General features: G+C 58.4%; 1 protein-coding gene across 13 annotated transcripts in view; it reads left to right on the top strand.

The window, feature by feature from the left end:
- The window catches only part of SRCIN1 (SRC kinase signaling inhibitor 1), an 81,791-nt gene that overhangs the window by 14,369 nt on the left and 52,646 nt on the right, over nucleotides 1–14,776 (top strand). For all 13 annotated transcript variants that reach the window (XR_011247129.1, XR_011247130.1, XM_069543278.1 and 10 more), the window contains exon 2: nucleotides 11,883–12,184. Coding sequence is in view for 11 of the 13 variants with exons in the window: in XM_069543278.1 (XP_069399379.1) it covers nucleotides 11,883–12,184 (302 nt within the window). In the remaining 2 variants the exon portion in view is untranslated. The remainder of the gene's footprint in view (nucleotides 1–11,882; nucleotides 12,185–14,776) is intronic.

Here is a 14,776-nt window from a genome sequence, read left to right as displayed (position 1 = left end):
CCTCAGCTTCCGGTCCCAGCCCAGCAGCCTGGGGATGGTGGCGTGGTGACAGGTGCCGAGCTGCAGAGATGACAGTGCTGCTGATTCCCCCATAATTACTGTCTGATGAGATGCCAGAATTAGCCACCGTGCGAGCGTGGCATGCAGATACGGGGCAGAGTGCTGGAAGAAGCGGGGGGTGAGGGAGCCTCTCCTTCCAATTCAGGGCCCTCTGGCAGTAGGGCAGAGTCTGGCGAGGAGGGAGTAGGTTAACAAGGAGGAAGCACTGTGTGGCTAACATGCTTCAGCTGTTATCGTGGGGGCTGTGGTTTTCCAGTCCTTAGAGTGGCTGGACACACCCCTGCAACGCCTGGCTGCTGGGCAGGGTATCAAGGGCCTCAGGCCACTAACCAGAGAATTATGGGCAGAGCAGGCTGCCCACTTAAACTCCTGGGCAAAGGCTTTGGTGTTTGGAGCTGGGATACGCCTGGCTGGGGCTGACAGGGCCATAGTTGCTAGGAAGGGGCTAAGACCCCAAGCAGACTCCTGGAACCGCATTAGTGAGGCCAGGCATCAGAAGGCAGAGGGAGGTGCCTCGAAGGAGCCAGCAGGTTGAACTCAGGAATCATCCATCCCTGGCAGGAAGAGTCAAGCTGGCCCTGAGGCCCGAGGTCAGGGGAGGCCTGAAAGTTAGGAGCAGGGGACAAGGAAGGTCCATCTTGGTCCCAGAGCAGGGCTGAGTCTGCCCTGGCATTGATTTCTCCTGACACACAGCCTGGGGGCAGGAGGAGGGCTGGCGAGTGCAGACGCAGTGGGGTCACCTGGGCTGCTCAGACCTTGTCTGGACAATTGGAGCCATTCTGAAGGCCACCAGCTAACAGGAGAGGTGACAACATGAGGCTGACCCAGCAGAGGGCAGTGCTGGTAGCCCAGGGCTGAAGCCAGGCCACAGACGGAGGGACTTGAGGTGTCGGGCTGGGGAGAGAAGATTTGGGTTCAGGAGCCTTCATTCTGGCCCCAAGGGAGAAGTCGTGACCCACCCCAGGTCCCTCTGAGGGCCGTGGGCACAGACTCTGGCTCACTTTAAGGAAGGAGGGATTCCACAAGGTATCTGGTGCCTTAGACACAATGAGCTCTCTGTTTCTGGAGGTATCCAAGCCCCGGCTGGATGGCATTCCTGAACTATGAAGGACTTGCAGTTTGGTGTAGGCACAGCCTGTGGCAGGGGCTGGGGTGGGGGGGTGGGGGGCTCTGCACCAAATTGATGTATCGGGGAGGGTTGTGGAAAAGTGGGACCTCCTTCCCATCCTGGGCTTCGGGGGCCCTGGGGCTGCCCTGCTCCCTGCCCCTCATCCTCTCTCAGCCCTGCCCTGGGGAAGGGTCCCTGCTCTTCTGGTGTGTGGTCTCCCCAGAAAGGATGGTGCTGAGGGTCTCTGTGCTTCACTGGGGAGGGGGCTGTTTGAAGCTTCCTCCTTCTTAGGAAGCTAGATAGACTGAGGGGATATAAGGAGCTCTGGCCCAGGGGCTGAGACGAAGACTCAGGGATGAATCAGCAGGGCATCGAGGAGGGAAGAGGGATCCCGGCTGAGAACCCCACAGTCGAGACCAGGGCTTCTCCACTGACCAGCTCTGACCTTGGGCAGTCACCCCTTCCTGAGTCTCTGCTTTCTCATCTGTAAAATGGGGGAGAACCTCCCAAGGTGTATCTGAGAACTGAATGAAGAGTGGCTCTCAGAGCTCCTTGGGGACCGTCCTGAGTGTATGCCTTGTGGGAGGGAGGGAATCAGGAGTGCTGTCTTTCACGGTTGGTCCGTTTCCCCCAGAGCACCCAGCAAGCCTGGTGCTGAGTTCACATCTCGTCACTCCACACGGATGGGTGGATTTAACTGAGATGGGAGGCTGGAGTTTTCGAGTCTTTTGCAGATGGAAGGCGAGACTGTGCATTTCTCCCCTGCCTTCCAGCTCACGCGCCACCTTCCCAGATGCTGCTCTGGTGGGACGGTTCAGTCTAGACACCAGGGAGAACTGAAAGATGCCCCTGGAATCTGAGCAGGCTTCCAGGTCAGTGTGGACCCAGAAGTCAGGCAGGAAACCCTGAGTCTCCTCCTGCCTTCTCAGGCTTCGCCTCTTCCACCCTCCAGAGTCTCTCCCGGTACTAACCTCAGCATCCCTAGGGAGGGAACCTGATGGGCCGCACACTTGCTGTTTGTTCTCAGTGGGCTTGCAGGGCAGTAGAGTAAGTACCTTGTGAGGTGAGGGCTGAAACTCGCAGCCCTGTCCACCCTCCGGCAGCAGGTGGAAGTGGGTCCAAGGCCCGCCAGCTCCTTGCAGGAGGCTGAGAACCTGTACAGGGAGACAGGGCTGGGCGTACCAGGTCTGGAAGCGGCCTCTCAGTCCTTGGCATTGCTTGGCTGGGTAAACATTGGTGAGAGTGGAGTGGCTTTTATGTCAAGACGAAGTGTAAACACTTTCAGAGACCCTGAACTTGGCAAAGCAAGAGAGGGGCCACGGAAATCGCGTCTCTGAGAAGGCGTGGCTGGATTCAGGATGGCCAGTGGGGTTCCCAGTGTCTCTCAGTCCAAACTGGAGATGCCTGAGACTGATACTCGAGGGAGCTCGCACGTGCGGTGACCCTGTCAGGGGATGGTAAATGCACACAGTGTGTGTCCGGGCACCGTGCCCTGCCTGTCTGCATGGCATCCAAGATGGCACAGTGGTGGGTCAGGGTGGTGGCTCTGGGGTGACCCGGTCCTGGCGGGGCCAGGTGTGCCCTTCTGTGCGTGGATGCCTGTGGTAGGTGCAGGGGAGCCCCTCGTGACTGGGCACGGGTCTGTGAGCCTGTGCTGGGCATGTCGACCTGCACCACGGGGCTCAGGCGTTGACGAGCAGAAGCGTGGCCTGTGGTTGGAGACTGCAGACACCAGGACCCCATCGTCATGGTGGCTGAGGGAGCTGTCTGGGTGCTGGGGTGTGGGGCTGGGAAAAGCTCCCCAAGAGAACTTGACCCCACAAAGGGCGGTGTCTCAGAGGAGGATGTGGAAGGATCCAGCTGAGCTGGGGCTCCTGTCCAACATTTGTGAGACCCTCGAGGAAGCCTGGGTGTTGATGACACTTCCCTATGGGGAGCTGGGGTGCATGGTGGGGCTTCCACTCCCTCGCGTCCAGCAGATTGGGGTCCCTCTTCCTGGGAACAGGATGCCTCCCTCTGGGCTTGCTTTCAGCCCAAGGCAGCTTCAGGGGTATGGTAAAGTTCCCCTCGCCCACCAGCTGCCCAGGCCTTAGCACCCCGAGGCTCAAGATCCCCCCGCCCTCAGGGGATGGAAGGTGCTCTGGCAGCCTCCCCAGAGCAGCGGCAGAGCTGGAGCACAGGCGTCTGCTTTCCCGCCTCCCCCCACCTCCCTCCCTTCCTCCCTGCCTGTGTTCCTCTCCGCTGCCTCTCCAAGGAGACGTGGGGCTGACAGGACACCTTCCCTGGGCGCGTGATGGTGGTGGAGATGCCAGGCAGGAGTTAGCTTGTTAGCGCGGGCTGTGTGGGCACACGCCAGGGCTGTTCCCAGCTTCTCTAGCCAGGGCTTGAGGGCTTCAGGCTAGGGGTGACATGCTCCCCTCTGCATCCCCGCCCCCGCCCTTCCTGGGGAAACCAATTAGCCAGACCTTCATCAGTCGCTGAAAATGCAACCCCCTACCATCCTGGTTGTGATGACTGTGGAGTGAAAGGAGATCAAGGGATTGGGCAGATCAGGAAGAGCCTGTCCCCCACCCATGCCCCTAGCCGGTGCCTTTGTGCAGTGTGCAACCTGCGCACCCGTCTGAGTGTTAATAGCTTTTTAAAAAAACAAAAACAAATGAAATGACTGAGGCTCCAAGAGGCTGCTAACATTCTCAAGGTTACACAGCCAGACAGTGGCAGAGCTGGGTTTGAACAGAGCTCTTTCTCCCCTGCTAGTTGAGTGATTTTTGGTCATGCCATAGCTTCACCTGCAGTGGGGGAGGGTTGCATATCTGAAATTCTGAGCAGGAGGCTGGCTTGTCAGCTCTTTCGCCAGGAGGGGGTCTTGTCTGAGGAGTATGATTCAGGTGCCACATGGGGACCCTGGTTTCTGTGCGGTGAGCAGCTGCTGGGCCGGGATGGGCACCTGAGGGGGTGGCTGGACTGTGCCCCGTGGCCCGTCTCTCTCTGGGGCCCAGGGTGCCATGGCGTTTGCCTCCTTGCTGCTGATCTCTCCTAAGGAGCTTGTTAGTCTTGCCCTCCTGGGGTCTGGGGCCTGGAGAAGGGATCCCCCGGCAATTGCTTTCTGGGAAGTGGCAGAGAGGGGTGGGACAGTCCTTGTCCCCAGGGGCCAGGACACTCAGGTTCCATTCCCAGCTCTGCTTGCAGCTCCTGTGTGACTCCAGTTCACTCTCCATGCCTTGGTTCCCTTGCCCGTGAGAGGCATTTGGCTGGAGTGAAAGCAGACGCAGGCCGGGCTTAGCTGAACAGTCTGGAGACATCACTCTGCTTTGCTAAGAGAGAAGAGCTGTCACCTCACCAGGGAGAGGGCTGTCCTATGGTTGTGGGGAGTCATGGAGAGAGGGCAGCAGATCGAAGGGGACAAGGACTCCACTGCCATGCAGAGCCAGGGCACTGGCAGAGATGGCACTGAGGTCAAGCTTGGCATCTTTTTCTGTCCCTGGGCCCCACCCCACTCCTGAGGTGGCCTGTGAGTCTCTTCACCCCACCTAATTCTGTCCTGCAAGACTACCCAGTCTGGGTGGGGGAGGGGGTACCTCTGCCTTCAAGGAGGCCCCAGTCTAAGGGGGAGACAAGGGCCTTTCCCTGAGGGAGCTTCTAATCCAAAGGGGTAAATGGGGGCCCTATCTAGTGCCCCCAAAGAGGAGGCCCAGGTCTTGCCCAGTCTAAGGGGAAACAAGGCTCTGTCCTAGGCGAGCCCCTAGTCTGATGGGGGAGACAGGGGCCCTGCTCTGGGGTGTCCCCAGTCTAAGGGGGGGACACAAAGGCTCTCAGTCTGAGGGAGGAGGCATGGGCCCTGCCCTGCGATGTGACCAATTGGAGGGAAGAAGCCCTGCCCTGCGGCGCTCCCGATCTGAGCAAGTGGACAGGGTCACAGGGCAGAGTCGGCCTGTGGAAGGGTGGGAGGGAAGGGTTGGCTCAGGAAGCCTCTGGCTGGGGCAGTGCCCGCCCCACCCCCAGGGAGCCTGACACCCTCCCTCTCTCAGATGCCCTCTCCCTGGGGAAAGCTCCAGAAGCCCTGCTGGGAGCAGCTGAGACCCAGGCAGGTGAGCTCTCCCTCCCCCAGGCCTGACAGGTCCTTTAATTAGATTCCGACTCGTTTACCAACTAAGTGGCCTTCGGTGGGTTTTAAATCTGTGCAAATTGGTTCGTGTTTTTCTGCCTGCATGAAGCTGTGACTGACAGTGCCCTACCCCCGCCCCTGCCTCCTGGCTCCCTCCCTGGCAGACTCTCTTCCCCACCCCCACCCCTAGAGTCTAGATGCCCTCAGGGCTGGGGAGCTGGGGAGCAGGGTTCCCTGAGCAAGGAGTTAGAAGAGTGCAGAGGGGTCACAGTCCTCTTCCTCCTCTCCCCTCAGCCCGGGGAAGGGAGTCCACACGGTTAACTCACTCAGCTTCCCCCGTCCTCGGTTTCCCTGCTGTACTGCCAGGAGAATCGACCCAACCCAGGCCCTTCTCTACGGTGGCTGTAGATCAGTGCTGGGGGGTGAGGAGGGGACATCCGTGTCTCCAGCCAAGGACCATCCTGCCTCTGATACCCTCTCGCCTTACACCTGTCCCCCAGCACTGCCCTGCCTTGGGGAAATGGTCCATCATGGCGATGGTCTCCACCTGGCCTCTTCCCACGTCTGTGTCTTCCTTCCCAACACCTCAGGAACAAGGGAACTGCCTTCCCTGGGGGCCCAGCGATGACAGCTTGCTTGTGCTTCCAGGTCCCAGGGAGTCACCTTTGTTGTCTGACCATCGCCCGCATGCTTTCAAGCCCTCTCCCTTTCCTCCCAGGCCTCTCTGCCATAGGATCCCCTCCCCTTTCTTCTTTGTCATGCCTCCTGGCCCAGGCAGAGTCTCCTGAGGAGGCCTGACCTTCAGGGGAGTGGGGCTGGGTTGGTGGGGAATGGGGGAACACGGCGGGGGCAGGTGTGAGGGTTCATGCCAGGAGCTGGACGTGAAGCCCTGTCCTTAATCCTCTCCCCCTGATGCCTGTTCCTCCCTCCACCCGCCCGTACCTCTGAGGCTTTGGTTGGAGTGACGGGGAGACTCAACAGGGTGCTGGGCATTAGCAATTTGGGGGGATATTACACTGGAATGTTTACAGAAAGGCAATTGCCCGGAAAATGACTTTGGTTGCTGTGGTATGGGGCGGAAAAGATGGTTTTAGAAAACAGACACAGACGGGCTTCTGCTCCAAGGACCCACAGGCAGAGCTGACTGAGGACTGTGGGCACACAGGGAGCCAGAGCCAGAGGTGCCTGGAGACTGAGGGGTCAGCTTCTTCACCAAGGGAGGGGTGGGAAGGGATGATCCCTTCGCCTCATCCAGGTTCTTGAAGCCTCTGCCAAGCTTGACCTTTGTCCTCTGGCCTCTGACCTCCCAGCACAGTGCGCTTCCTGACTGCGCAGCCAGCCACCCAGCAGGATGGAATTGTCAGGCACAATCGATGGTGGCAGTCGCCTCAGGGCTCCTCAGGGTGACTTGGGCTCCTCTTGCTTTGGCTGAAGATGGTGGGACTTGTGCCGCACGCATTCAAGTGTGTGTGTGGACGCAGACGGGGCACTTTGGGGTCTGAGCCAGGCCCTCCACCTTTCTGGCAATCTCCATGCACCCCCTTCCCCACTGCTTGCCCTGACTGCCGGCCTCACTGGGATCTAGCCCCAGGCCCTCTGGACTCCCTGAGCTGGTGCCCAGGCCCCAGTTGAGGTCACGCCTGTGAGACCTCAGGTCCCCACGGGGTGGGGGGGCCTTGTCCAGCCCTCCCAATCTCTGGGGAGAAGGACCCAGAGACCTAAACTCTGGTCCTCCCAGCAGGGGCCCCAGTGAGACCCTTCTCTTTTTTGTAGCTCTTGGCTTTGTTCTTCCATTTCCTCCCCTTCCTCTTTCTTCTTCCCTCTCCCTCCCCCCTCCCCTTCTCCACACTCTCCTCCTTGGAAGATGATGTCATGTGTAACTGTTGCCCAGTGGCAGCCAGAGGACAGAGGGTGGTGACATCTGGGGTAAAGATGCAAGGTGGGGAGGGGCTGGATGGCTTATGAGACAGTGTCACTGAAACCTTGGGATCCTAATTCTCATCATGAGTTACAGTGATCTCATGTGAAAGAATGCAGTGAGGATAAAAATAAATTGGGCTCATAAATAAACGTGGAATTTGGGATTGGTGGAGCAAATAACAATGTCGCTCTCTTCCCAAGCACCTGCGCCTTTATCCGCAGCTGGCCACTTGGGGGCGCCCACTGCTTCCTGGTCATCCCAGCCTCCAGACAGGTTCACTTCCCCATTGCCCAGGCAGGGAAGGCAGAGCTAAGGGAGGCGACAGCACCCCCTTCTCCACCTTCCCTTTCCCCTCATTCTGAGCTGGATTCTGCTAGTCCTGGGCATCTCTCCTGTAGCTTGAACCTCTGACTCAAAAATTATAGCTGGCCTTGCACACGGAGGATTCTTGGAGAGATAGCAAGACCTCCAACTTATCTCTCCGACTCCTCCCACCCCCACGCTTCAGGGGCTGTCTGTCCCAAGGCCCCTTCCAGCTGTACTCCAGCTCTGCTTCTCCATCCAGGGTCTCCCACTTTTCCCCTGCATCCCCTGTCTCTCCACCCTGCCCCAGCAGAATCCAGTCTGCTTACCGCCTTCAGGCCTCCCTGTCCCATCTGCCTCCCCAGGTCCCCCTACCCACAAGACCCCTGCCCAGATAGATCCCTCAGCAGCCTCTGCCAGTGAACAGAAGCATCGATCTGCTCAGGGCCGCTGCTACCCAGAGCCACTGCTTGCTAGATTGGAATTGATCTCCTTGGCTTTTCACCGAGCTGCTCTGTCTGGGGAGGGTCAGGGCCACTTGAGCCCTTGGTGGTGGCTGGAGCAGGCCCGGGGCAATGGGAAGGCTGTCCTGCTGTCCTCACAGCCCACATGCCAGGAATGTCTTTAGTTCAAAATGTGCTTTCTCCTCATTGTCTTGCTAGCTTCTCACCCACTGCCCAGGAGGGGGGTTTAGAGATGTTGTCCCCATTTTACAGATCAGTACCCTCAGGCTCTGAGAGAGAAGAGGCTTTTAGGGTGGAGAACTAAAAGAATGGCTAACCTGGGACCCGTCAGAGGAAAAGCTGACTCTAAACCCAAGAGGTCTCTGGTCTGGGCTTTTGTCCTCCCAGTGTTCTGGCTCAGATAAATTCTTGCCTGAGCCCTCCGAGCCCCCAAGGGCCTCTTTACCCCCAGGCAACAGGATGGTGCCCCGACCAAGAATCCCAGGCCAGTTGTCTCAGCCTACTGGGGCCCCACAGAGAGGAGAGAACTCTGCACAGAGCAGGGAGCTAGGACTCCTGGGTCAGGCAGGTACCTCACCTCTTTCCCTGAGTTTCTTTGTTAAAGAAAGCCAAGGATCTTGAAGGCTCTTAGTTTTCAAAAGAGCCTAAAGATTTCAAATCAAAGCCCCACCTCCCCTCAGAGACAGCCCAATGTCTCTCCTACTTCTTCCTCTCTCCCTGCCACCCCCTAGAATCCAGGTCCTGCCTCACCCATGGCCCTGCGTGCACCTGCCAGTGTCCGGGCACCTGAGGCTGAGCCCTGTCATGGAGGAGGCAGGGAGGAGTTGGTCCTTGCTCCACCGTCTCTGGGCCTGCTCAGCGGCCTCCTCCCTACCCTCAGCGCCATCCACTCCCGAGGTTTACGGGCTGTAGTCATCACTAGGGCTGTGGGCACACATTCACTGTCTGGAGCCTCTGCCTCTCCGCTGCCTGCTCTGGCAGCCCGGACCCCTCCCTGCCAGCCCCACCTTGGCCCCTTTAATCGACCTGGGAGAGCCTGGGTGACCCTGGACCTCCCCACCCTCCCTGCTTCTCTAGGGCTGGCATACCGCCTGCCCCACCCCCAGGAGCCAGGGAAGGACACTGGCATAGAAGCCAGGGAAGGACGCTGGCACAGCTCCCCAGCAGCTGGCACAGAGGGTGCAGGTGGGCATGAGGAGCTCTTCTGAGTCCAAGGGCGTGGAAGGGCAGGAGGGCAGATGAGAACTGACCTTTCCCAGTGCTCCTAGGTATCCAGAGCCCTAGGCGGCACAGTGAGCCTGGCTGGCTGGCACAGGCAGGGGGTGGGGGTGGTGCCCTCTGGCTCAGGCAGGGCTCAAGCTGAGCTTGAAAGCTGGGCTTCCAGCAGTGAGGCTGTGGGCAGAGTCCACCCCTCACTGGGCAAAGGAAGATAACAAAGTATCCAGGGCGCTCCGCCATGGAGGGTCTCTTCCAGCTCAGTTGGTCTCGTGAGGTAGCAATCCTCCAGCTGGTGGTGAGGGTGAGTGGAAGACAGAATTTAAGGGTCATGGGAGGCAATCCCCTGACTCCAGTTGGGGCTATTTTTCCAGCACCCAGAGCAGCCCCTCATCCCGGGCATCCTTCTTCTGGATGATTTTCAGGTCACTTCTTTTCAGCCATATTCACTGGCCACCATGGCTGCCACTGGCGCCTTAAGAGCAAGGGCTGGATCCCCATCAGGATGGCCCTGGGGCTCCCAGCCTCAGGCAGGTGCCAGCTTCAGGAATTTCCTCACTACCAGGGAACCTTCATACTGTATTAATGCAAACTCAATTTGTTCTTTGTTAACTAACTTTGAACTTAATGCATTCACTTAAAAGGAAACCTTAGCTCACTGCCATCCCAAGGAATGATACCCCTGAAATCAGGAGTTGGGCCTTGTTGTTTTTTCTTTTTTAATCCTTGAAAATAAAAGTATAACTATTAAGCTCTGAAACAGCGCTCCTCCCATAGTCATCTCTTGAGTGTCTGGACCTCACTTTGGGGAGTACAACCAAGGGACAGACATCTAGGGGAGGGAGGCACCCCAGACCCAGTGCCAGGGTGGGGAGACAGCAGGTAAACAAGGAGGGCCAATGGTATTATTGTTCCATCAGCAAACAGTTTTCCTCTGGCCAGGAAGGTGTGGTGAGAAGGGGTGAGGTGAATCTAATAAATATTGGAGTCAGCTCTGGCCTCTACCACTTGCTGCAGCTTTGGGCATGTCACTGCACTTCACTGACCTCAATTGTCCCATCTCTGAAGTGGGATTACAGTAATACCCCCACAGCGGTGCAGCGAGGTTTGAAGGCTATAATAAGTGATCAGTCAGACCCTTGGAAACTTCAGAGCTCTGGGTCTATGGGAGCCATTCTTCCCTTGGTTTGGGGGGGAGGTGCTGAGTCGACTGGGGCTGCCAGAGATCTCATGCCTCGGCCACATCCCAGGAGGAGTGTGTGTGTGTGTTGGGCAAGGGGCGGCTTTCTCTGGAATGTGGCTGAATGTCCTCTTGCCTCCTGTGGTGGACAGGAGGGGCCTGAGGAACAGTGGGTGTGTGGAGGGAGGGACCCAAGAGAGTTGCACTGGAGGGAACCTGGTCGGGTCCCAGAATCCTCAGCGCCCCCCACTTGTGCCCCCTTCGGCTTCTGGGAGTTAGCCCCTGCGTTGATGCTTCCAGACCGAGGCTACCCTGAAGATTTCACCTTTGAGACTAGTGGATTGTGAGGCTGGGGGTATGCCGGGAAAACCGTGTTTGTCTGCTAAGTGGGTGATTTCTGGAAACGAGGGAGGGCAAATGCGTATTATGACCAGGAATATGGCTCAAGTAAGCCCCAGCAGTCCCTCCCATCCCTGGTGTGGGTGGCACCTTGGAACCACCGTCCCTGCTGGGCTATGGGAAGTCAGCATGGAGGCTGGAGGGTGCAAGACTGCAGAACTGGGCCCGGGGAGGCCAGGGGAGGGCTTAGGGCTGGTGGGCAAGTGGGGACGGGCTTCAGAGTTCTGCATGGAGACCTCAACCCCCGGCCTTCTCTTTTTTTCGCTTCTGTACTGTCCTTTGTCCCCTGTGCGTCCCTTACAGGTCTTGAACTTGTGTACGTTGGGAGGGAGACTGAAGGAAGGGCGGGGGGAGGGTCCCAGCGGGGAAAGCTTGAGCTGTTCTGTCTGCTTTCTTTGAGTTTGTCCCCAGTCCATCTCTCACTGTCTTCTCTGTGCCCAGCCTCTCCTGTCTGTCTGTCTGTCTGTCTCAGGGCGTGGGGGGGTGGAGAGGGGAAAGGGGGTCCCAAGCCCCAGACCCTGGACCTGCATCTTCTTGGAAGGGTGATTTTTGCCCTCACTCCCCACCCCTCCACGCCCCCATTGTTCCCTAGTCCTGGCCCTTTTCCAAGCCAACCCCCAGCCTAAAGACACGTGTGTCCTAGACATGCTAGTCTGAGGGAGGAGGTTAGCCTCCACCCCACTCCCAGGAGGATGCTCTTGAAAGAAAGACCGTGCAGGCTCCTTTCCACAGTTTGCAGGAAGCATCTAACAGGAACCCGCTTCCCTCCCCTGTTCATCCCAGCTTAAGGAAGGAGGAAGGGGATGTGCGGCTGGAGAGGTGCCTGGGACCCCTGCTCCCAACCCCTCCTTGGCTCCTAAGGCCAGCGCCTAACCCGCATCATTATCCTCCAAACCCTGCAGAAGAGCAGGAAGCTGGACACTGCCTTTGCCCCCTAGCCTTCTTGGAGCCCCCGTTCTACCTCTTCTGTTCCTAGTGCCTGTCGGGCAGCCCCTGCTTCACCCCAGGTGCCTCTTGCCGCCCCCCCCTTAGGTCAGCCCCTCCTCGCAGCGACCCCAGTGGGGGATGGGCAGTCCCAGGCCGAGCACGCACCGTGACCCCGCCGAACCCCCTCTCCCCTCTCGCAGATCCGGAGCGGAGCAGCCCCCCCATGCTGTCTGCAGACGATGCCGAGTACCCGCGGGAGTACCGGACCCTGGGGGGCGGGGGCGGCGGGGGCAGCGGGGGCCGGCGCTTCTCCAACGTGGGGCTGGTGCATACGTCCGAGCGGCGGCACACGGTGATCGCAGCCCAGAGCCTGGAGGCGCTCAGCGGGCTCCAGAAGGCCGATGCCGACCGCAAGCGCGATGCCTTCATGGACCACCTGAAGAGCAAGTACCCGCAGCATGCCCTAGCCCTGCGGGGTCAGCAAGACAGGATGCGGGAGCAGGTGAGTGGGGCCGGCCCTGGGCTGGGGAGGGGGTCTGCCTTGTGCGGCCCTGCCGCCAGGCTCATCCTGATTCTGAGACGCCTCTGGGGAAGAGGGGGGGACGCCGAAATCTGCCAGTTGGCTCTTGGGAACCTGAGGAGGAAAGAGATGGGGGCTCAGAGCCCAGACCTCTGCCTGCAGTCTTGGAATTTGGAGCGTGGGACTGGGCAGAGAAAGCCCAGCCTCCACCTGGGGCTGGTAGGCTGAGCAGAGGGAAGGCTGTCTGGGAGGTCAAGAGAGTGGTGGGGAGGAAGACGGGACAGCCTCCAGGACTGACTGTTCTGAGGGTCCATCTGGCGCTGGAGTACCTTGGGGTGGGCACCTCTGTGATGTGGCCCCTAAGGGAAGGTCAGACCTTGGGAGGAGCTTCAGAAAGCTGGGTGGGCTGTGCCCCAACAGAGCCCAGCATTCCTGGCGCCTTTCCCTCCTCCCCCATTCTTCACCCTGTTCCTCCCCCCAAGACTTGCTGTGTGAGTTTGAGCTAGAGGACTCCCCACTCTGTGCCTGGTTTCGCTCCTGTCTTCAGCAAGCCTTAGAGGGGAGTCAGGACTCCAGCTTCCCCGGTCCAGGGCTCGTCTCCTTCTACATGAGGTGCGATGCTTCCTTTGTAAAGCTCTCCCAGACCCTTGGTTCCTGGATGCACCTCTGCATCTGAGTAAGGCCTTCTTGTCTACAAGTAAGGCCTGTCTTGTCTTGGCCTTCTACTTACAGTCCCACATCGGTGTGGGGCCTTGACAGCTGCTGCATGCTGGTTGTTGAGACTCAGCTGGGAAAGAGTGGAGGGGAAGGGAGTTGTTCCCATCAGCACGCCAGCATCCTTTCAGTCAAGCCTTGGGGTGTCAGTCCCTGCTCCCACAGTTGTCTGGCTCTGTCCCCCTTTCCAAGTACTGCTGGGCGTGGCTGGGTAGGAGGAAGACTGTGCCCACCTCCATCTTCACTACAGGGAACAAGGATACACTGGAGCATATCTGGAACTTTATCTGCCTCTCATATCACCTCCAGTTCTGTCCAGCTCTTACCTTTTCCCCTCTCCGGAGCCCTCCCAGGAGCAGAGTTCCAACTGGGATAAGGGAGAGTTGCGGATGAAAGACATCAGGCCCTCCCCCTCAGGGGTCCCTCTCAGTGGATTCCTTCTGCTGCTCTGGCTTAGGAGGAGGGGGCAAGGCCCTTTGTGATCTAGATGGGGTGAGACTTAAATATAGGGAGCACAGTGAGTCGAAGGGGGTTTGGAGGAAGGGAGATCAGGTGGACAGCCCTGGTCAGGGAGGGCTTCATGGAGGAAGAGGTACTTAAACTAGGCTTAGAAGGATGAAAGGGGTCTGAATGGTCATGGAGGAAGAGAACAATTTTAGGAGGTAGGAAGATGGGAGGTGAGTATAGATCTGAGTTGCTTTGCGGACTGGCATAGAGGTCCAACAGGCTGATGCAGAAAGCTCAGGGTGGGAGGCCGTGGGAGGTGTGGGAGCCAGATGGTGGAGACTAGGAGGGCCATGGTTGTTTTTAGATGGTGAATAGGAGGGGACGGGGGAGTGGCTGGAGCCAGGGGCAGGAAAGGAGGAAGAGAGTGTGTTAGGGAGGATGAAGGGAAAGGGATGGGGTGGGGGTGGGGTGGAAGGAAGATGAGCAAGGCTTGTTTGCTGTCTGGATCCAGAAGGCAAAGACAGAAGAACCTGGGTGACAGGGAGATGTTGGTGCTTCGGGGGAAATAAGATAGTTGGGAGGGAAACATTTGGGAGGGTGAGGGACTGGAAGAGGGGAGATGAGTTAGAGGGGACATAGGGGTGTTTCACAGGGATGTCTGCTAGGCACTGAATATACAACTCAAGACTTGAGAAAGGGGGTTGAGCACGAGGTGGGCAGAAATGGAAGTGGGACCTGGGGTAAGTGTAGTCACCAAGGCAGAATGGAGTCTGAGAAGAGAGAGGGCCCAGGATGGATGGGGAGAGGGGACCAGGAATGTCCTATATCCCTGAGGAAGGGCCCCCCCACCCCCACCCCCCCACCCCCCCCCCCCCCGGAAGGCCCAGCAGGAGGGCCCTCTGCACTTCTGAAGTCTGGAAACAGCCACTGGGACCATCCAGGATCTGCGGATCCATAGGGTATAGAGAACTCCTTTCTCAAGCCAGGATAATGTAACGGCTAGTGTCAGGGGTTGGAGGTGGTGAGGGAACAGGACTCCTGGGCTGCAGACCTGTCTGGGGAGGTCTGGCCAGAAAAAAAAAACATGGAGACAGACTGGATGGCAGCCTCAAGGGGCAGCAGGCCTGGGAGAAAGGATGTGGGCATGTCTGAGGGCCTCCTATGTGTCTGGCACGGTCACTGGCACAGGGCAGGCACTCAGTAAATACTTAGTGAATCAATCGAAGCACAGCCACTCGCAGATTCATGCCTTTATTCCTTCACTCTCATTCCCTGCCATGCGCGCAAGTGGGTAGGACCTACAGACGTTTCATTTGTATCTAAGGTGCAGAGGCTAAGCCTAGCTGGGGCTTTGTACATGTTTGTGGGGTGACCAAATGAGAGATGGACGACTTTGAGGATGCTGAGGGGAAA

The sequence above is a fragment of the Ovis canadensis genome, chromosome 11 (genome assembly GCF_042477335.2).
Source record: "Ovis canadensis isolate MfBH-ARS-UI-01 breed Bighorn chromosome 11, ARS-UI_OviCan_v2, whole genome shotgun sequence".
Taxonomy (NCBI): domain Eukaryota; kingdom Metazoa; phylum Chordata; class Mammalia; order Artiodactyla; family Bovidae; genus Ovis; species Ovis canadensis.
The sequence above is the reverse complement of the archived record's forward strand: the minus strand, read 5'-3'. Positions and strand labels throughout refer to the sequence as shown.